General features: G+C 50.2%; 1 protein-coding gene across 1 annotated transcript in view; it reads left to right on the top strand.

The window, feature by feature from the left end:
• ARHGAP26 (Rho GTPase activating protein 26) overlaps positions 1-21,382 on the top strand; it is a 529,711-nt gene that overhangs the window by 499,982 nt on the left and 8,347 nt on the right. The window contains exons 23-24 of the mRNA XM_013005615.2: positions 4,333-4,443; positions 10,436-10,527. Of these exons, the coding sequence (XP_012861069.1) occupies positions 4,333-4,443; positions 10,436-10,527 (203 nt within the window). The remainder of the gene's footprint in view (positions 1-4,332; positions 4,444-10,435; positions 10,528-21,382) is intronic.

The following is a 21,382-nucleotide window of genomic DNA, read 5'->3' as shown; positions in this document are numbered from 1 at the left end:
AGACATTCTCGTGAAGTGCTGTATCATATTTGGTAGGTGAACTGTTCAGCTGTGTTGTTACTAATCAGCCTGACTCTTTTAGAAGCACACCTAAACAAAAGGCAGCATCGCACCTGTCTCTTGAAAACTCGAGAACTCCTGCAGTCTGCGCTTTCCTAATGCACTAAGCACACACAGTGCTAATGCATTGTAAACTAGTCATTTTTGGAAACTGACCACGGCTGCTTCAAGTCCGCTTTGCTTTCAGCAAGTGAGGCTGTGTTATCTGCACACTACAGGTTGTTCATAATGCCACACTAAAGCCAAACCTTCATTAAGGGTTATACCTCGACGTACGGCACTCATGACAGCTGGACCAGTAAACAGCATCAGGACACAGGGAGAAAAGACTGAGGGCGTTAGGAATTTCAGGTCACTTGGATCCACAGTGCTCATGGAAGCAGCCATCAGGAAACAAACAGCATAGTGCACGGACCAATCTGCTGTGCAAGACCTCTTTAAAATGTCAAAGAGGCAAGAAGTTATTTTGAGGACTAAGGTGTGCCCGACTGGAGTCATGGTGTTTCCAATTGCTTCATATGCGTGGGAACGCTAGGCACGGCTTGCAGAAGAGCAAAGAAGAGTTGCTGTGTTGGAATTATGGTGCTGGAGAGGAATATTGGAGATGCCCCGGGTGGCCGGAAGTGTGAACTCCAGCCTGGCGGTTCCAGAGAGGTGAGGGTGGGGAGGCTTGGTCTTGTGCACTTGGACAAGTTATCAAGAGGGGTCAGTTCCTAGAGAAGGATTTCATGCTTGGAAAAGTAGAGAGTCAGCCCCAAAGAGGACAGCTGAAGGGGCTGGACTGGCAACAGTGGCTGCCCTGAATGAGGAAGGGGCACGTGGATTATACATCACACATGGAGTACGGTGAGTGGGAAGCACTTGGATGGACTTAGCAGCCACAGCTACCAGCATGATGATTCTGATGGAAGCACCAGAGAAACCCTCGTTTTTATTTAAAATTGCAGTGAATAGTGGCAGTTGACATGGGGGTTAAAGAGTAAGAGTTTACGATAGTTATGGGTTTTCTGCGTTCTCCCAGCAACTCACCAGATACCTTCCACCGTCTGCTACTGGCCGGGAAACCCTGCGAGAGCGGAGCCCCTGAGCAGCATGTAGAACCTGTGCTGCGTTCATGGACAAGCTTCCCAACGATGCCTTCAGCCAGAGGCAGAATTCTTGGTGCAGATGGGATAAGAAGCTGGAGCTGTTTCCTACTTCTAAAAGCCATTTAAAAAAAATAAATGGAAATAAAATGTCTTCGAACTTTTTAATTGTCCTGGGTAACCACTGATCAGAGGACAGGAATAGATGGGTCCAGGCCTCTCCTCTGGACTGCTCTCTTGCACTTCCGAATTGTCCGTGGTCAGCATTCTGGGCCGCAGTTAGAAGTTGCTGCGCAGCCTTGCCCACTAGAACATCCATTATCTAGTTGGATGGAGTTGTGAAGAAGGGACTGAGAAAAGAGGCCTTCTCTTACAAGAGCAGTTATGAAAGAAAAACCAAGACCTGATCCCAGCAAAGGACGCACCACTTCCAGGACTTGCCAAAGTCAAGTGAGAATAAGAATCAAACTAATGATCAATGAACTTAGCCCTCAGCGAAGGAATCTTACTCTCTTATGTTAGAGGCGTGTGTGTGTGTGTGTGTGTGTGTGTGTAGTAAGCGCTGCATCTTGCAGCCAGGGACATGGGTGGTGGCAGCGGCAGGGCGGCACCGTTGGGTGCTAGCAAGTCACTTCTGACCCATAAGGACTCCACACACAACAAAATGCAACACTACCCCATCCTGTGCCATCTCACAAGGGTTCCTATGGCTGAGCCCATTGTAGCAGCCACACTGTGTCAGTCCATCTCCTTGAGGACCTTCCTGTCTTTTGCTGCCCCTCTACTGAGTATGATGTCCTCCTCCAGGACTGCTCTCTCCTGACAACCTGCCCAAAGTCTGTAAGACACGCTCTCACCATTCGTGCCTCTAAGGAGCACTCACCTTGCTTCTTCCAAGAGGAGTTTGTCTGTGCTTTCGGCAGCCCGCTGTACTTTCAGTGTTCGTCTCCAGCACAGTTCGAATGCATTAATTCCTCTTTGGCCTTGTTTATCTAATGTCCAACTTTTATGTGCAATGAGGCGATTGAAAATTCCATGGCCTGAGTCAGGAGGACCTTAGTCCTCAAAGTAACCTCCTGGCTTTTCCCTGCTGAGCTACTTGTTATTCCCCTCATTTTTCTGATCGTATTAGGTTCTCAGGACTTAGTCTTTGGTGCGTTAACCACTAGGGGAAGGAGGAAGGACAGAGGGGACAGGTAAAGGAGGCTTGGTCTTTGAATTTATTTTTCTTTATTGTATGACTCCTGACTGCTGTGCCTCTCTACCAGAGAGAATACTGGCAGTCGGAGTGGGTTCTGTTGGGGCTCACAGTGTGTTGAGCCTTAGTGAGTCCGCCTGCTGCTGTGTTCTGTCTTTCCCTTGTCAAGAAGGCAGACATCTAGGAACTCAGGGAACGGTAATTGGGAGGCTTCTGGTGCAAGGCCAGGTCTGTAAAGTTTTCACAGCCCAGAAACGAAGAGGGGCAGAGAGGGCCCTGCTTCCCCCGAGGCAGCACAGTGTGGCAGCAGGAGCCCTGAGCTAGGTCCCAGAGGATTGGAGTGGGAACCTAGCCTCTGGCACCCACAGGCCCGGGTGCATATCCTCAGGCAGGCCTCAGCTTAGCCCAAGTTTGCACATCTGTGAAATAGGAACTATAGCAATGCCTGTGAGTTTGGTAAATGGCATTCATTAAATGTACTCATTCAACAAGTATTTCTCGAATACTTCAAATGATAGGCTTCATTTTACACACTGGAGATATGCCAGTAAATACATCAGACAAAAAATCTCGGCCCCGATGGGGTTTATAGGGACCCCTGGTGGCACCGCGGCTAAGTGCTCAGCTGCTTACCTACAGGTGGGTGTTGGAGCCCAGCAGCTGCCCTGGGACGGTCTGCTTTCAGAGAGATGTACAGCGCGCAGAGCCCGCAGGGCAGTTCTCTATCCTGTGGTGTTGGCAGCAGTGGGTTGGGTTGGGTTTGGCTTTTCATAAACGTTGAATTAGCCTGAGGCTAGCTGATGGATTCACTGGGTGGGCTTCGACTGCGTTTCAGTGGGCACTTCAGTTAGGACCACAGTAGTGGCTGTAGTTGGGATGCCCCCTCAAGCAGAACATGTATATGATCCTGGTAAATCTCACTCGTTTGGAAAGCCTGTGGCTCCCGAATTGAATTGCCATCATTGTCACCTCCACTGAGTGCTTGGCCCCAACACCCCAGCTGTCAGTTAAGATGCAGGGACTGTAGGTCCTGTTGTGGAGGGTTGGTTTCTACATTGTCTCAGCCATTGGTGTGAGCAGTATCTGTGACGTATTCGTATTTTACAGGGTTGCTAAGGTGTTTGTTAGTATGATTCATTGAAATAAATCAAAAGGCTAACATGACCCATTAAGACCCACAAACCATATTTTAGTGAGTCATTTCAACCTTTTCTTTACAAGGTTTTGATCAGCTACCCATCAAAGGACAATGTAGACAGATTTAAGGTTTCACTTCGAGCCCCCCCTCCCCCCCTTCCTCTGGGTCTCTTTTCTTAAGCATCAGAATCACGGTGGAAGAGGAAGGGCAGGCCCAGGAACAGCCCTGGGCGGCGGCACCCTGCCTGTCCATGCAGCCCACTCCTGGGAACATGCCCCGTGCCCGTTGTGGATCGTCTTCCTAATGCTGTGCTTTGGTTCTGCGGCCACACCAAGCCCGCTTAGTGAAAAAATGTAAACAGGAAATTGTTTTCTGGCCAAATGGCCTGTGTGGCCCAGGGGGGTGGGGCGGGGGGATGGTGTCATTTTTGCTGAGACACAACTTTAAAAAAGGACAGTGGATGTGGAAGGCTCGTTATGTAAGCTAGTCCTGCCCGAGAGCAGAGGCCATCCAAGTGACAGGAGCGTAGGCACACACGCACATGGTTTCGGGCCAGTCTTCACTGCTGGCCAAATGGACATTTGCCGTGACTGAAGGAGCTCCTACCTTGAAAGCAATCCGTCCAAAACACAGAGACATGTTTATGCTCCAAGGAATTTGAGAAGCATAAACTTGGAAGACGTGACGGTTTATGCTGGAGAAATGTGACTTGGCAGTGGCCACTCGTCCCTGGGTCTCAATGCTTGTCTGGTGGGCTCCCGCTCTCCGCCATCCGGCCTCCATGCGCCTCCTGTCCTCCCCTCGTGGTTTCCCTCCGTGCTGACGAGTTTTCTGGTTGTTATGTCTTGCAGCCCCCCGAATCCAAGCCCAACATCACCCCTCTCGCCATCTTGGCCCATGTTCTCGGCGCCATCCAGCCCTATGCCCACCTCATCCGCGTCCAGCGACTCATCCCCCATCAGGTCTGTGGCAGGGTTTGTGCGGGTTTCTGTTGCTGCCGTTGTGCTCTCATGTGCTTGCTGCTCTCTTCATGCAGTGTTCAGCCTCCTCGTCAGCTTGTCCCCTGCCATCCAACCCCGAGCTTGCTTTCAGACAGGCCAGAAGAGGAGGTCCGTGAAGACTCCAGGTAAAATCACACACGGCTGCGAATCATTCCTGTTGATCCAAAGCCCATGGAGGACGACCAGGGGGCTGGTCTCCACTCGCCGTGGCTCTGTCCTCTCTGGTCAAAGCCAGCAAGGACCATTCGCCCACCCCTGCGTTACTCACCCCTTTAATCTTAGGTGCATGGAGCCCGGGGAGGAGCCCTGCTCCTGAATGGCGCCTGCTCTGGTCCTTCTCTAGGCAGGGGTATAAGACAGTACGAAGGGGATTTAAAAAGTTCATGTGAAAATGGAATTGAAAGATAACGGACAAACTTCTTGGAGCATCCTGGTGGCACTGTGGATTAGGCACTGGCTTCTCACCACCAGGTCAGCAAACCCACCAGCCGCTCCATCTGTCTGCACCCAGAAAGATGTACAGACTCAGAAACCCTCTGTATTGTCACGATGAGTCGGAATTGACTCGATGTCAGTGTGTTTGGGGGGCGAGGGGGGCTTTGGCTGACACACGCTTGCCCTTTTGAATCCTTCCTTTTCATCAGGCTGCATTTATCTGGGGCTTTGGGTCCTTGGCCACGACCACTGACACATAGTTGCTTAGACCAGACCTGCTGGGAGAGAGGTGACCATTGCACAGAGAAGAAGGGACCGAGATTTGAAATATTTTCTCTTTGAAGCCATTCTCTGGCTTGCGGGACCATGCCTCTGTACGCTCCGGGAATCATCCGATTCCCCAGCCTGGCTCTGCCTCCCATGTCAGCGTCCTTAGCTCATGCGTGTAGGGCAACACCTCTTCCTGAGGGCGAGCCGCTTGACCAAGTTCCTCTCCCCAAGGACCATGTCATCGTGTTTTTCTGCTTTTGTGACTGCCTGACCTAAAGGCCACGATGCTGCACTTGAGCTTTTGGGGGAGAAGAAACTATTTAAATCTATGACAGGAGCCTATAGAACCTTTCCGTTGCCTCGGGTGCAAGCATGTGTGTATCTGGAACTTACTTTCTGCTCATAGACAACTAAAATGTGGAGCCAGCCCACTGAAAAGCCCATGTTATTAAAGCCCATGTAAGTCATATAGATGCACGTGTTACTTTATTCTTGTCAAGACACTTTGGAACCCGTCACTGCATCCCACTGTCAGGCGGAAGGATGGCCTGAACCCTGTTAGAGCAAAGGAAGGCTGAGAGCAAGTGCACAGCCCTGGAGGTCTTGAGCTCAGCCCCACACCCCCCTCTGCAAATGGTGGGGGAACCTCAACTTGACATTCCCAGGCAGCTCCTGCTCCAGAACCGGGTCTAGTCCACGAGGGTTTTTCTACCTGGTTTTGTCCAGGGAGGGAAGAGGGAGAACTTTTCAGTCTTTTCTGTTTTTCTCGCCCTGGGAAAAAGGTGAAAATACAGATCTTTCCCCGACATTCAAATGATTGTCTAATTATTTCACAGAAATATCAGGAGACACTAATTTGGGGGTCACCAGAATATGGTATGGATGGTTGTACGGGATGTGAGTCTTTGATTATCCCCTGAAGACCTGGACCTGAGAAGACGTTCATGATTAGACCCAGGGCCCACTCTCCAATGGCCAACATGCTCCGCTCAGTCATGAGAGCGACGTGGGCATTAGGACAATAGGTCCTTCGTGTCCATATAAAAGGAATAAAAGCATCGATGTATTGGCCCCTTGAACAAAATGGGTCCAGAAATGCAAGACAGTTGAATCATTTCAACTGAAAAATGAAAATAGACTCTTCACCAGGGAGAGTGTTCTCTTTTTGGTATCTCTGAGCTGTGCGGCCTACATGTTTACCAAATGTCTCTAACTGCGCTACCCCTCCAGCTCCCCGGTTGACAGGGATACCAAACCAAACCAAACTCATGGCAATCAATCCGATTTCGACTCATCGTGGCCCCATGGGACAGGGTAGAACTGCTGGTGTGGGTTTCTGAGCCTGGAACTCTTTACCGCCGTGCCACACCGCCTCTTTCTCCCTGAAGGAAGGTGGTAGCAATGGAGTTCCCCACTTAGTGTGCTTGGGGTCATGGCTACTCACGACTGCCCCTCTGGCCACTGTTAGAATAGCACCTCTGAGTTCTGGTGCTTCTGAGCGCTTTAGGAAACTGCCCCTAGGAAATAGCCAGAGGGAGGGGGACTTGGAAGTGGCTGTTGCTGAGCTGAATGCAGTGAGAGCACAGCTAGGGATGCTGCCCCTCAGAGGGACTGCCAGGGCTGCCGTTGCAATATGCAGCCACGCACATTCAGGCATACGGATTGGGCCTTCCCCTAAAGTAACATGAAGGAGCTTTTAAAAATAAATAATTAGACCTAATGCATGTCCCTGTGAACTTCTGCATGATGCCTGCTCTGGAAATGATGGCTTCCTCTCCCCTCTGAGAACCATGTTTCATGCTTGTCCAAGTTCAGGAATAAAGATGCCTTTTACAGCTCAGCAGGAAAGGGAACCGAGGGAACATGGCCTTTACAGCTCCTGTCCTGGTCCCTTGCACCCTCCAGGAGAGACCCAGGCCTGTAACCTGCCTTTGCACAGGAGCCACGGCAAAGGGTCCCCGAGGCATCAGGCTGTTGCCACTCACCCATCCAGCTGGCCCTTCCCCCGTGTGGCCAGGACAGTGGCAAAGTGGGGCGTCATTTTGCAAGGCCTGCAGGGGCATCTGAGGGAAACTCCTCTGAGTGCCTGCTGGCCTCGTGCCAGGCTCAGAGGGAAGAATTAAAAATGAACAAGCAGCAGGATCCAAGCTCGTCCCTGCCCTTGAGGCCCCGCTGAGCTCTGAAGGGCACTGTGGCTGGGCCAGCGAAACCACCCCCAGCCCTCTGGGCCCCGAGCGAGGGGCCCTGGGGGGATAGGGGGCCCAAGGGCCAGAGCAGCAAGGATGCTTGGTGGGGATTTTTTTTTTTTTAACCCTGCCAAAACCTACAAACACACGCTCTCTGCCAACAGGCTCTGTCTGTTTTAGTAGGAACCCTACCGTACACACACTTCTCATGGCTGTTGAGCAGGACTGTGCCATTTGTGGGGACACAGGACACGTGGGCCCACACACTTTTAAGAAGATAAAGCTTTTGCCCTGGGTTGGACTGTCTGAATCACCAAATAAAGACCCAGGATGTCCAGTTAAATTTGAATTGTACATAAACAACAATTTCTCTCTTTTTTTTGGTATAAGTATGTCCCAATGTTCGGACATACTTATAAAAAAATGACTCGTGACTAACCTGAGATTCCAGTTTAACTAAGCATTCTGCGTTTTATCTGGCAGCTGTGTGTCATCTCCCGTGTGGGTCGGGGAAGGGGATCAGTAGAAAAACCCCTCTTCTAGGGGGTCGGGCACTTGTATTGTGAGAAAAGCCAGACCCTTCCCTGACCTTTGCCCTTTCACGCAGTCTTTCCTCATTGCTCCGGCTGTGCTGCCATAGCTGCGTATTAGTGGAAAGGTTCTCCTTGGGAAAGGCATCTTAGGCACCTGAGACCATGCCCTTTGTCTTCTGCCTGCCAAATGCCCCAGCTGCCTTCCCTGGCTTGCCCCAAAATTGTCCCGTTGCCTTTCCTTAATGAGGTTAATGAATGACCCCATGGAAACCCAGGCCAAGGAACCTTGCCTAAAAGGTGGTTTTCCTCACCCTCCAGGTCCCCCTTCCCTGATCTGCTTTTTTCTCTTCCTCACCCTCCCACCCCGCCCCACCCCACCCCACCCCGCCTTCAAGGAGCAATAATGCTGCCTTGAAGCCTTGTCTCTCAGACCCTGTGGCGTGGATTCGTCCTGATCTCAGCAGACCCACTCACTTGTCAGTAAGGTTTTTTCTTACTGTTTTTGCACTTTTCACCACAAACGCCCTCCTCAAAAAGGAGAGAGAGATTGAGTTTGCCTCTTGCTGGCCAACACATGGACATGGTCTTTGAGCTCACAGGATGACCACCCGGGACCGGAACTGATCTCAAAACAGGAAGAGCTGTTTGCCAGCTGGGGCTACTGAGACCTCAAGCCTCTCCTTTCCTGTCACCATTCCCCGCGGCTCCTCTTCCTTGTCTCCCACCTGGCCAGCACCTCGCAGCATCGCAGCAGAAACACATGGTTTGGAGAGTCGCTTCCTCTGGCCATTCGGCAGAAGGTCCAAGCCATGTTCCTTCTGTTGTCATGGAACGGAGGCTGAAAGTGTAGGTGCCTGGCCGGGGCTAGCTTTCCACCCATGCATAGCTCTTTCCTAACGAGAAGCTGCACACGGGGACACCAAGAATTAGCAGCCCCATGGTGCCCCAAGACGCCTGGCCCATCTGGCCTGTCCAGGCTTTCCTGAGAGCAGACCAGGGCTCACTTTCGTCTCCTTTTAGCCGCTAGAAGTCAGCCCTCCATGGAAAGGTTTGCACCCTTGGCTCATTGAGAGCTCTGAATTCGTCCAAAGAAGAGAAGGAGAAAAAAGACACCCTTTGAGTCACTTCCTAGTCTGGAGGATGTCGTTGGGAGTTGTTTGTAATCTTCCCTTGGGGCCTCCCTGACTTTCTGAGATGCCTCGGGAAAGGGGAAGGAAGCTCAGTTAGGCCAATGAGGGCCAACCGCGGAGAAGTCATGGGCATTTTTCTTAGGGCTCTTGAGATGTGGATGGCTAGTGACTCCACAGAGGGCAACAGGGTTTACCAGCTCGTCCAAATCCCCCTCGAGAACATGGGTTAGGGAACTGGGGCCTGGGGCTTGAATCCAGCCCACTACCATTTTTTTAAAATATATAAATAAAGCTCTACTGGAACACAGCCACACACATGTGTGTGCCTGGCTGTTTTTGTGCCACAAGGGATGCAGAATTGAGTAACCATGACACAGAGCATATGGCTGCAAAGCCGAGCATATGCGCCATCTGACCGTTTATAGCAAAGGTCGTTTATCCGACTCTAGAACAACGGCTCGTTACCCTGGTTGCATATTGCTGGAGGAGCATTTGCAAAATACTGCTGAGTGCCCATATTGATATGTGTAAGTCAAGACCTGATTCAGACAGCTTCATTTTTATGTTTTAAGCTCCTGGTGATTTTAGTGCACAAGGAAGATAGTTATTGACACTCGGTATGAGAGGACAGGACAAAGTCATCTCTCATTTCTAATCCACACATGGGTTGTAAGCACACATCTCACACACACACACACACTCACACACACACACACACACACACCCCTCCCCGGTGATTTTAGTGCACAAGGAAGATAGTTATTGACACTCACTGGGTATGAGAGGACAGGACAAAGTCATCTCTCATTTCTAATCCACACATGGGTTGTAAGCACACAACACACACACACACACACACACACACACACACACACACCTCCCTGATGCTACGGAGCGGCAGTCCTTCCCCAGGAAGATCCAGCCCATTGAGAAGCAAGCAAGCAAGCACCGTCCAGGAGTGCGGGCGTCCACAATGTCCCCTGGGTGACTCTCTGAGCCTGGCCACTGTCAGCAGAGCCTTTTAGAGCGGTTCTGTAGAGAACTTGAAAGTCCTTTCATGCTCCCTCCTCCCAGGGTTCCTCAGCTCCCCAAACGGGGGCCAGCCTGCACCCTCTTCAGCTGCTGCAACTCCTAGGTAACGTTGTCACCTGGCATGAGGTGGCCTAGCAAGAAGCGTGCCCTCACAGAGCTTAGAACCTTTCTCGGAACATTTCTCATTTTTCTCCTGTGACCTTTGCAACTTTCCCACCTCATGTCTTGCCATCTGGCTGCTTTGTCAGACTCTCCCCACAGAGAGGATGGGGTACCTTGCAGGGAAAGGGAAGACGAGAGATTAAATGTCTGGGGCTTTCAGGCGGTTTCGGCGGAAAATGCTCAATTAACTCCTGTTTTCACACAGCACACCATTCCGGACGGCAAAAGCCCTGTACGCCTGCAAAGCTGAGCATGACTCGGAGCTCTCCTTCACCGCAGGCACGCTCTTCGAGAAGGGTGAGTTTCCCACACCCTCCTGGAGAGGTGTTGAGGCAGGGGAGAGGGATCAATAAGGGGCACTCTCCATGATGGACTAGAGGAAAGTAAAAGGAAATAGAGGAAAGAACTGGGAGGCAAAGGACATTTATAGAGGTCTCAATACAGGCCTGTGCATATTTAAATATATTTACATGTAACAATAGGAAAATAGGTCTATGTACATATATTTATATGTTAAGTATTAAGGTAGCAGACAGACACTGGGCCTACTCAAGTACTCCCTCAACACAAGAACACTTTGTTCTAATAAGCTGGCATTCTGAGATGCTCACCTTCCTGACATGATCACTGCAGACAAAATAGGTACATAAGCAAATGTAGTGAAGAAAGCTGATGGTGCCCGGCTATCAAAAGATGTAGCATCTGGGATCTTAAAGGCTTGAAGATAAACAAGCGGCCATCTAGCTGAGAAGCAATAAAGCCCACCAGTCTGTGTGAGGTGTCAATGGGATCAGGTATCAGGCATCAAAGATCTAGAACAAAAAATCATATCACTGTAAATGAGGGGGAGTGCAGAGTGGAGACCCAAAGCCCATCTGTTGACAATTGGACATCCCCTTACAGAAGGGCCAAAAGGAAGAGACGAGCCAGCCAGGGTGTAGTATAGCACCAATGAAACATACAACTTTCCTCTAGATCTTCAATGTCCCCGGCCACCCCACCCACCCCCACCCCAGCCCCACTATCATGATCCCAATTCTACTTTACAAATCGAGCTAGACCAGAACATGTACACTGGTACAAATAAGAGTTTGCAACACAGGGAATCCAGGACAAATAAACCCCTCAGGACCAATAATGAGAGTAGGAATACCAGGAAGGGAAGGGCCAGGTGAGGAGAAAGGGGAAACATCATAATGATCTACATCTAACCCCCTCCCAGGGGGTCGGACAACAGAAAAGTGGGTGAAGGGAGACATTGGTCAGTGTAAGACATGAAAAAAAAAAAGATAAATTATCAAGGGTTCATGAGGGAGGGGGGAGGGGGCAGATGACCTGATACCAAGGGCTCAAGTAGAAAGAAAATGTTTTGAAAAATAATGGCAACAAATGTGCTTGCCACAATGGATGTCTGCAAGGATTGTGATAAGATCTGTAAGAGCCCCCAATAAAATGATTTTAAAAGCAGGGGGGCATTCTCAAAGACTCCTACCTAGAGGGAAACGCAAGTGGATAGGTAAGAGCCAAAAGGAGTGTCCGTGTGTTGTTTGTTCACTTGCCTTTCCTAAAGTAAGAGGACGGTAGCAGGACCCCAGAGGCGTTGCCCAGAGTCGGGAGGTACAGTTCCGCCTCGTCTTCACGCTGAGAGAGACAGAGCTGGGAGGGGAGTGGTTGTGGGCAGTAAATGAAAAGGTGCTGGCAAGGGCCCGGGACCCAGCCCAGTGCCTGGCAGTGGCTCCGGGCGTCTGGGGGCTGGACAGAGGGTAAGAGAGAGTCGGGGAGAGACAGCAGCATTGCTAGGAGTGGCCAGAAGCTCGGGGTGGACGCCCAGGAGACCACATATGCTGGGCCTTTGTCCTCTTGGGCATATCTGAGGTATGCCAGGTCTAGCTCATGCCACTGAAAGGGGACAGGAGCCCCCAAGCAGCGTCTGTGAACCCTATAGATGCAGCACTCCCCCCCCCCCCCAAGCATGATGGTACTTGCCCCAGGTGCAAGTTCAAGGAGGCACCAGAATAGACTCAACGCCAGTGGGTTTGGTTTTAGGTGGCTCAGTGGTACAATTCTCGCCTGATTCCCAATCAGTGTACCTTACACCCTGCCCCCATCTGTCTATCATGGTGGGGGGTGGGGGGGTGGCTCATGTCTATCGTGTGGCTCACCACAGGCCTTCATGCAGCTGATCATGGGGACGGGACAGGACTCCTCAGCATTTCATTCCAGTCCCCACATGTGGGGTCACCATGAGTCAGGGCCCAACTGGACAGCAAATCACAACACTGGGACCAATAAGCCCCACTTCTGTCCCTGCTGTCATTCCCTTTAACTTTGCCAGTGTGAAGTAGACTGTCTCACAGTCAAACCTCCGCTCACAGGCCACCCTGCGCTCCGGGATCCTGGTGTGAAGATGGCGTCGTGCCTTTGCCTCCTAGAGCCAGGCACTAGTACTGAATACACCTTTTTCTTTTTACACACACACACCCACACACACCACCACCACCACCACCACCCAAAGCAACTCTTTTTTAACCCGAAGAGTAAGATCGAGAAGCTGGAAAGCACCCAATTCTCTTCTCGCTGAGTTTTCCACAGATGGAGTTCTCTGGTGAGGTTCCTCTCCCTGGGCCCCTAGGCAGAGGGTCTGTTTTGTTTTGCTGAAAGGAGGAAGCCAAAGCAGCTGCCTGGTTTCAGGGACCAGACATTTTCTGTGGCGACCTCCCCAGCCCCAGGGCGATGGAGACAGAGCGCCCCTGGCAGGACGAGCACGTTGCTGTGCACTCCCCTCTGGCCGGGCAGCCTCCAGGTGCATACACAGAGGACCAGGAACAGGGCAGCCAAGGCCTCCAGGCAGCACGGCAGATCCTGAGCTCTGATGCGAGTCACCACCTTGCGTCCTGGCTTGACCACTTGCCCTGTGTGCACTTGAGCAATATGCCTCAGTTCACCTCCTGTCCCTCAGTTCACCTCCCATCATATCAAGGCAGTAACAAAACCTACCTTAAAGGTGTTGGGGGAAAAAAATCCGCCGACAAAGTACACCACATGTTGAGAAAGACGCTTAGGGCACAGCCGGCAGTCAGCTGATGGACTTCGGGTTGTTTGCAGTGTGTTTGTCCATTGTAAATAATACTGCTGTGTGTGGACATAGGTTTGTCGTTCTCTTGAGTATGTGCCTGGTGGTAGACTTGCTGGGTCCCGCAGGGGAACCTTTTGAGGAACTGCCAAATTGCTTTCCAAAGAATCGCTGCCATTTTACACCAGCAGCCGCCTTTTTTCAAGTTGTGCTAACAGTAACAAATCAGTTGTCATTTGCAATTCGGTGACATTGGTTCTACATTTGAACCATTCCAGTTATACATTTTCTAATTTTTCCATGACCCTTAACAGCAGCTCAGTGTGCCTTAAGCAGTGAGACACCCTCCTCCCCGCCCCAGCCCCCACCAACACCCCTGATCCCCACAAATGACCTCTGATCTCCATCTGCTCGCCTACTGTAGATATTCCACAGAAGTGGAACCAGGCAGTGTGTGACCCTGGGTGATGACCTTCCCCTAGCTTCTGACATGTTTGAGTTTCCCTTTCAAAGTAGTTTCAGTGATTGGAAGTGAAGGAGGTAAAGAAGAAAGAGGACAGGTTTAAACAGGTGAAAATAAAAGCTACTGAGAAGATTTTATTTTTAATCCTGTTCCTTCCCAGCAGGGTGCTTTGGTAAGAAGGCTCTGTGACTTCTTCCCCCAGCAATCAGGCACCATCCGCAGACCTGGTGCGAGCGGAGAGGGATTGGGTGGAACAAGTCCATCCGCAGACCTGGTGCGAGCGGAAAGGGATTGGGTGGAACAAGTCCATCCGCAGACCTGGTGCGAGAGGAGAGGGATTGGGTGGAACAAGTTAGAGCTGTTACCTAAGCTTTCCTGTGGGCTTCTGGAGGCCAGTGGCAGGGCTCACTGACGCGGTTTGTCTTTAACTAGCAAGGCCAATGGACTTTCTCAGTCCCTGAAGAGCAAAAGGCAAAATCAAACTGGGGTGGGGGGTGAGAAAGACAACACTCACTCAGTCTGGGCTGAGCTACCACTGCAGATGATGAATTACATGAAAGGCTCACCTGCCTTCCAGATTGGTTCAACGGAGAACATTTTATTAGGGATTGTTTTTAGAGGCAAAGGCTACCTCTACCCTATTCGTCTCCTCTATCCCTAAAGGAGAAACTAAGCATTAGGGGGTGGGGAGGGAGAGGATTGTTAGTCAGGGAGGTGTTTTCCCCTCTTCTATCTCTCATTAGTTTTCTACTAGGGACTTTGATTAAGGGCTATGTAAGGTAGCTTCTCGGAGCTGTTACATTCTGTTGGCAGACCTGGAAAATCGAGCTGCCCAGGCTCAGGTTTAGAATGAGTGGGCATGCATGGTATGTGTGTCGTGGGGGAGGGGAATATGGCCGGGAAGAATGAATCTGAAAAAAGAGGGAGGGGCTACATCCGGCAGAAGGTCTGTTGTTTCTGAATGATTAACCTCTAAGCCTTTGGATTCCACAGGCCCCGCCTGTGCCGGGACGGGCCGCTGCTCAGTCACTTTGCGGACTTTGTGCAGGGGGAATAGATGTGAGATACACTACTCGGAAAAACTCCAGTACCAGCCTCGCCAACCTACTCGGAACCCGTCCACTTCAGCGTGAGCACCCGAGACAGTAACTGGAAAGAGAAGCAGCCGCCTTCTCAGGAACATTAGTCATCTCGAAGCAACATGCTTAGTGATACCTGGAAAATCCACGTGCCAGTCGTTAGCATTGGTTCTTGGCATGCACTCATCAAGAGTGGAGAGGAGCTGGGCCCATTCCTTCCCGTTACAGGGGGTTCACAAGCTCGAGGAAGGTTACCCCGGACTTCCTTTGCTGAAGAGGAACATCCTCACCAGGGACCAGCCAAGATGCGTGGGCTGTATGGGGCTGTGGGGGTCTTCCCAGGGCTGGACCCTTTTAACCTCTTCAGTCAGGTCTCTGCCCACCACGCAACTCCAGGCTACCTCTCACCTGGGCATTTCTACGAGCCTTCTAACTTCTTACCCCCTTCACCTCTTCTCTGTACAGCAGCCATAGTGATTGGCGATACATGTGGATCACACCGTGTCTTCTCCCTTCGAAAAATTCTCCAGCAGCAGCCTGCACTTGCTCTAGAATGACTTCCATTTTCTGAACCTCCACAGTTCAGCGCAGGCCTCTCTGGCCTCCTCTGGACTCACTTGATACATTGCATTTGATACACTCAATACATTGAGAAGTCCAATCCAGTTCTCAAATGAGGGTCCGAAGGTTACAGGGCGGATCCAGCCTACAGCCTGTTTGGACGTTTTGTTAGGTGCCATGAAGTTGGTATTGACTCCTATCAGCCCTGTGGACAGCAGAACAAATCATTGCCCAGTCCTGCACCTTCCTTGCAAGTTTGCTCCTCTTTGAGCCCCTGGTGGCAGCCACTGTGTCGGTCCGCCTCACCCAGGGCCTTCCTCGTTTTCTCTGTCCTTCCACTTTACCAAGCAGGATGTCCTTCCCAGGGAAGCATCGTGTCTCCTGACAGCATGTCCAGAGTGCATGGCATGAAGTCTCACTCTCCTGGCTTCTAAGGAATACTCTGACTGTACTGCTTCCAAGACAGGTTTGTGTGTACGTCTGGCAGTCGACAGTATTTTCATGTCAGTATTCTTTGCCAACACCAAAATTCAAAGGAATCAATTCTTACATCTTTCTTATTCCGTGCCCAACTTTCGCATGTCTCTGAGGTGATGGGCAATAGCATGGCTTGAGTCAGGTGCACCTCAGTCCTCAGAGTGACAGCCTGGCTTCTCGCCACTTTCAATAAGTCCTCGGTAGCAGATTTGGCCAGTGCAACGCATTGTCTTATCTTGTGACTGATGTGTGGAGCCAGACAAGGTAAAACCCTTGGCAACTTCAGTCTTTCCTCAGTTTGTCATGTTGCCTGTTGGTTCAGTTGTGAGGGTTTTTGTTTTCTTCACATTGAGTTGCCACCTATACTCAAGCTGCAATCTTGGAATTTTTTTTTATATGAGGGTCAGTAAAAAATAATGTTACGAGACCATAGAAACTTCTTTTAGGCAAAAATGAAAAATGTGAAGCTATTGTTTCTAGGGAGAGTCTCCATCTGGGTCTCTACAGTTCTCGAAGAGGTGTTTCCGTACTTGACCCCTTCCCTGAGGAATTCTCTGTTCTTTGGTTTACACCACAGCAAAGCAGCAGCGTGGGCATCTTTAATGGACTTGAACTGTAAGCCTGCCTTTGCGTTATTCTTTAAGTTGGGGAACCAAAAGAAATCTGAAGGAGCGAGATCAGGATTGTAGGGTGGATGGGGTCAGGTCTTCCAGGGAAATTGCCAAAGCAGAGCCCTGGCTACCCTGGAAGAATGAGGAGCTGCATTATTGTCATGATGGGTAAAAAGTCCTGTGCCCAACTTTACTGGCCCTTTTCTTCCCAATACCACTTTCTGTTTTCTTTAAAATTCTTAGTAATAAGCACCCCCCCACCAGGGTTGTCCTGTGTCTTTTGAGAAAATCTATGAATATTACCTTTGAAATACTACCCCTACCTCAAAAAACAAAAGTTATCGGAACCTCCTGAGCTGACCTCTGTACCTTGAATTTACCTGGCCCGTCAGATCCTCTTGGATCGTTTGCTTCGACCTTGCTTTCTGGGTCGCACTGCTAAACCCCGACTCTTCCCTGGAAGTGATCTTCATCACCTTCCGTCTTGCTTAAAAGACTGAGGACACGAGCTACTCTTAGAGCTAACTGCTCTTTGAGCGCTGGTGTTGGCATTGTGTCATTAAGCCAAACGCGTGCTTTGGTTTAGCATTGAAAATGCCAAACTGTGAGACCCCAGCTTCAGTAAATTTTGCATTAATGGTCATTCTTTGTTCTTCTTCCACCGAAGTCTAGACATCATGACAATGTCTTCGCCTGTTAAGGTTGACAGTCCTCTCTCTTGGTTCTGACATCTTCCCAGCCTTCCTCAAAATGTGTGACCCATCGCAAAGCTGTGGCTTCGTGTGGGACGGCCTTCCTGTAAACCTGTGGCAAGGCTTCAGTGATTCGGGGTGATGTCCACTTGAGTTTTGTTTCAAATTTGACGTTAGTCCTGACCTCAACAGTTTTTATCCCATGGCATGACGGTATTCTGTGTTTGAAAGCATGCTAACGAGACCAAGACTAAGAGGGGCTTGTCTGCACTGGCCCCGATCACAGAGACGTGCTTCCACATGGTTGGTTTGGCATCAATTCATTCTTGAAGGAACTTGAACTCCGGCAGCAACATCTGTAGCCTGTGGCGCCCAACAGCAGGGGGAAGTAGGAAGGCATTTGCTCGGTGGCTCCTCTGGAAAACTTGGCAGACCACTCTTTTTAAGTCACATCAAATCTCCCTCGCCGACCTTGACAAAGAGTCAGGGTGGTGCGGCCTTTTTCAGCCGCTGAGAGATTGTTTCATTGGACAGAGCGGGTGGGGGGCGGGTGGAAAGAGAGAGAGCGCGAGCAGAAACAGCACCCGCACAAGAGGAAGATCAGGGAAGCTTCTCCCATAAGGATTGCAGCCTAGAAAACCCTATGGGGCAGCTCGGCACTGTGACATGGGCTCACCATGAGTCGAAACCAAGTTGACGGCAGTTAACAACAGTGCCGTTGCACTTGCTGTGCCCGCTGCTTGAAAAGCCCTTTTCAGTCATTTAGGTCTTAGTTCACGTGTCTTTTCTCCCTGGACCCCGTTCCTTTCATGGCCAATTCCCTTATCACTGTCTGGAGTTATATGTATATTTATCACTAGATAGTTTCCCACCCAGAGCAGAAGCTTGTCTCAGCTTGCTCTGTACCGTACACACGGGGACTTCACACTGAGTGTGGCAAATGGTAGACACTCAGTAAAAGTGAAATGAATGAATGCTATTTAACTCCTCCTGGGGCAGCCGGCCATCACAGATCATAGCCACACACCTGTTCCGTATCCACAGTGAGCGAGGGCGGGGCCTAGCAGTGGTTGGGCATGCAGGGTGTGTGGTGTCCTTGCTGCAGTTAAGCCCAGCGAGTACGTATGGAGCATCTTGAATGTTGAGAGCACCATGCTGGGCAAAAGTAGTCGTAGTTCAGACCATAGCTTCTGAAGTTCAATGTCCTGGCTGTAAGATCGAACTCTGTCATCTACAGCTGTCTAATTTTGGGTCAGATGCTTAATCTTGATAAGCCTCAGGAAAATGAAGATGCTGGCCTGGCAGCACCAGTGGGGTTCCTTTAACAACAGTTGTTGTTGTTGTTATTGTTGTTGTTGTAGTTAGGTGCTATTGAATCCATTCTGCCTTTGGCAACCCTGTGGACAATAGGATGAAGCACTGCCCAGTCCTTGTGCTTGTATTTGAGCCCATTGTTGCAGCCACTCTATCAGTCACGGATCTTTCTCTTTGTCGCTGGCCCTCCACTTTACCAACCATGATGCCCTTCTCCAGGGACTGGATGCTCCTGACAGCATGTCCAAAGTACATGAGATGAAGCCTCCCATCCTTACCTCTAAGGAGCATTTGACTGTACTTCTTCCAAGATAGATTCGTTGTTTCTTTTGGCAGTCCGTGGTACTTTAAATACCCTTTGCTGCACCCTAATCCCAAAGCATCTATTCTTCTTTGCCCTTCCTTATTTGCTGTCCAACTTTCACACGCATATGAGGCAATTTGAAATACCATGGCACACGTTAGTCCTCAAAGCTATCGCTGTGCTTTTCAATATTTTAAGGAGATCTTGTGCAGCAGATTTACCCAGCATGATGTGTGGTTTCATTTCCTGGCTGCTGCTTCCGTGAGCACTGATGTGGATCCAAGCAAGACCAGATCCTTGAGAATTTCAGTCTTTTCTCCATTGATCATGATGTTACCAGTGACCCAGTTTGAGGATCTGGGTCTTTACATTGAGTTGGAACAGCAGCAGTGCCTGGGAATCGCATTGTGAAATGTGCTGTGGGCATTCAGGAGCCTTGGGGAAGGGAGGCGAGAAAGTCCATGAATGGGATTCCATGATGATACTTAGGAGTGCAGACAGCTTCTGCTAAGTCTTAAAAGATGAAGAAAGGACACGGGTGAGTGGGGACTCCCTTCCCCATCAGTTGCTGAGAACTGGCATCTTAATTTTTATACTGCTACCTACATTGCAGAGGCATTTTGGCAAGGAAAAGGCATAGATCCAGAAATTCTGTGCACTAGTTAAAAGACAGGTTCGTGGGCCTCAAACCCAGCAATTCTGATGCAATGGCTTTATCTTAGGGCCCAGGAATCTGCATCCTGATGATTTTGCTGCATGTGGTTGGGCCCCACACTCTAGTAAACTCTGACTTAAAGACTGTAGCAGTCTCTCTTGTCCCCAAGTCCCCGGTGGCTTACCGCTTGACCTCTAGTTTTGAGGCCCTCCCTTGTCTCCTTCGAGTCTTCCCTTCGCCTGCGAAGTCTGCTTCCAGTGCTTATAGACAGTACCACTCCCACCTGAGCCGGATTTGGACACCTGGCCACGTGTAACGGAAAGAGATGGGCTCAGTCCATCAGGTAGAATAACAACTCAGTCACTTCATATGCATGCAAGAGCAGGGCAATGAATAAAGACGAGCGGGGCAGAACTGATGCATGTGAATCATGCTGTTGGCGAAGACTACTGAATATGTCATGGGTGGCCAGAAAAACAGCACATCGGCCTTGGCAAAGGGACAGCAGCATGCTCCTTAGACGGGAGAGGGAAGATTTAGCCTTCTGTACCTTAGATCTACTCCCCGGAGGGGTGAGTCTCGGGAGGACAGCATGATTGGTCGGGGATCAGCGAAAAGAGAGGCGCTCAATGAGACGGACTGACACAGTGTCTGCAGCAATGTCCTCAATCCTAACAATTGTGGGGATGGTGGAGTCGGGTGGTATGTTGTTCGGCTGCACATAGGTCCATCATGAGTCAGAACCAAGGTGACAGCACCTGACCGCTACAAGAACAACCATTCGACTAGGAGCAGTGCTGTCCAATAGCAGGGCCTGCTTTTGTATTCAGTTGGCTTGTTGCTTGTTTCTTTCTGGTTCTTTTGTTGGAGCAGTGGGTTTGGTTTGTGTGTATGGTTCTGAACGCTTGATGTTTCCTGAATTGAAGGCCATTGTGAAGGTGAAGCCTTTCCCCAGTTTTACACCGGATCCAGATGATGAGTCTTACTGTGTGAGTCTGGGTAGACTAGAGAAACAAATCCATGGACACACATATGTGTATAAGAAAGAGATTTATATATGAGAGCAATTGGACATTGAGAAAACATCCCAGCCCAGTCCAGATCAAGTCCTTAAGTCTGATATTAGCCCATATGCCTGATACCAATCTATAAAGTCCTCCTCAGACTCCCGATACACATGCAATGACGCCGAATGTAGAAGATCACAGGCCGGTGGGTAGAAAGTCCTTGGATCCAGTGGCACTGGAAACATCTCAGCACTGTCAGGGGTCTCTGCATCAGGGTGGGTCCATGTTGTCTTGTCAGCTGCTATGTCTCCTCGGGTGTGAGCAGAGCCTCCCACCTCCAAGGAGGAAATACTGGAATTCCCAGAATCCCCAGGGGAAGGCTATGCCCACACAGAAGCCTCATTGGCTATGACCTGATTGACAAGCTAGGCTCCACCCCTACATGCTTAATCCTAAATTGACAATTATATAACCACCACGCTTACTGACCTTACTGATGAGTCAGATGGCATAACCCCCGTGCTGACTCTGTGCCCAACTCTGCTGTATGCTTTGCTCTGTCCCTGCTGCTTTCTAACTCCCCGCTGAGGGAGAAAGGTTTACCATCGCCGCTTTACTTGACGGCACCTAACAACTTTATAATCGCAGAAACTGGCGTGATCTTGGCAGTTCCAGCCCACATGCATGGGTGAGCAGAGCACAGGACAATATTAGCACTGGAATTTTCCTGAGAGCCTTGGTAATTGAAGAGGTTGGTCCCTCTAAAGTTGTGTCGTTGCCTTCCATGCCATTTCCTCCTGAGGGGGCACTGGTGCTTTCAAAGTACAGACCTTGCGGTTTGCAGCCCAATGCATGATCACTACGTCTCCAGCTCGATCAGTCAGAGGAGACTTGCCCCGTCATAGGGGTTTTAAAG

The sequence above is a fragment of the Echinops telfairi genome, unplaced genomic scaffold (assembly GCF_000313985.2).
Source record: "Echinops telfairi isolate 266 unplaced genomic scaffold, ASM31398v2 ScPeMD7_7469;HRSCAF=8507_0, whole genome shotgun sequence".
Classification (NCBI taxonomy): domain Eukaryota; kingdom Metazoa; phylum Chordata; class Mammalia; order Afrosoricida; family Tenrecidae; genus Echinops; species Echinops telfairi.
This window is presented reverse-complemented; position numbering and strand designations above follow the sequence as displayed.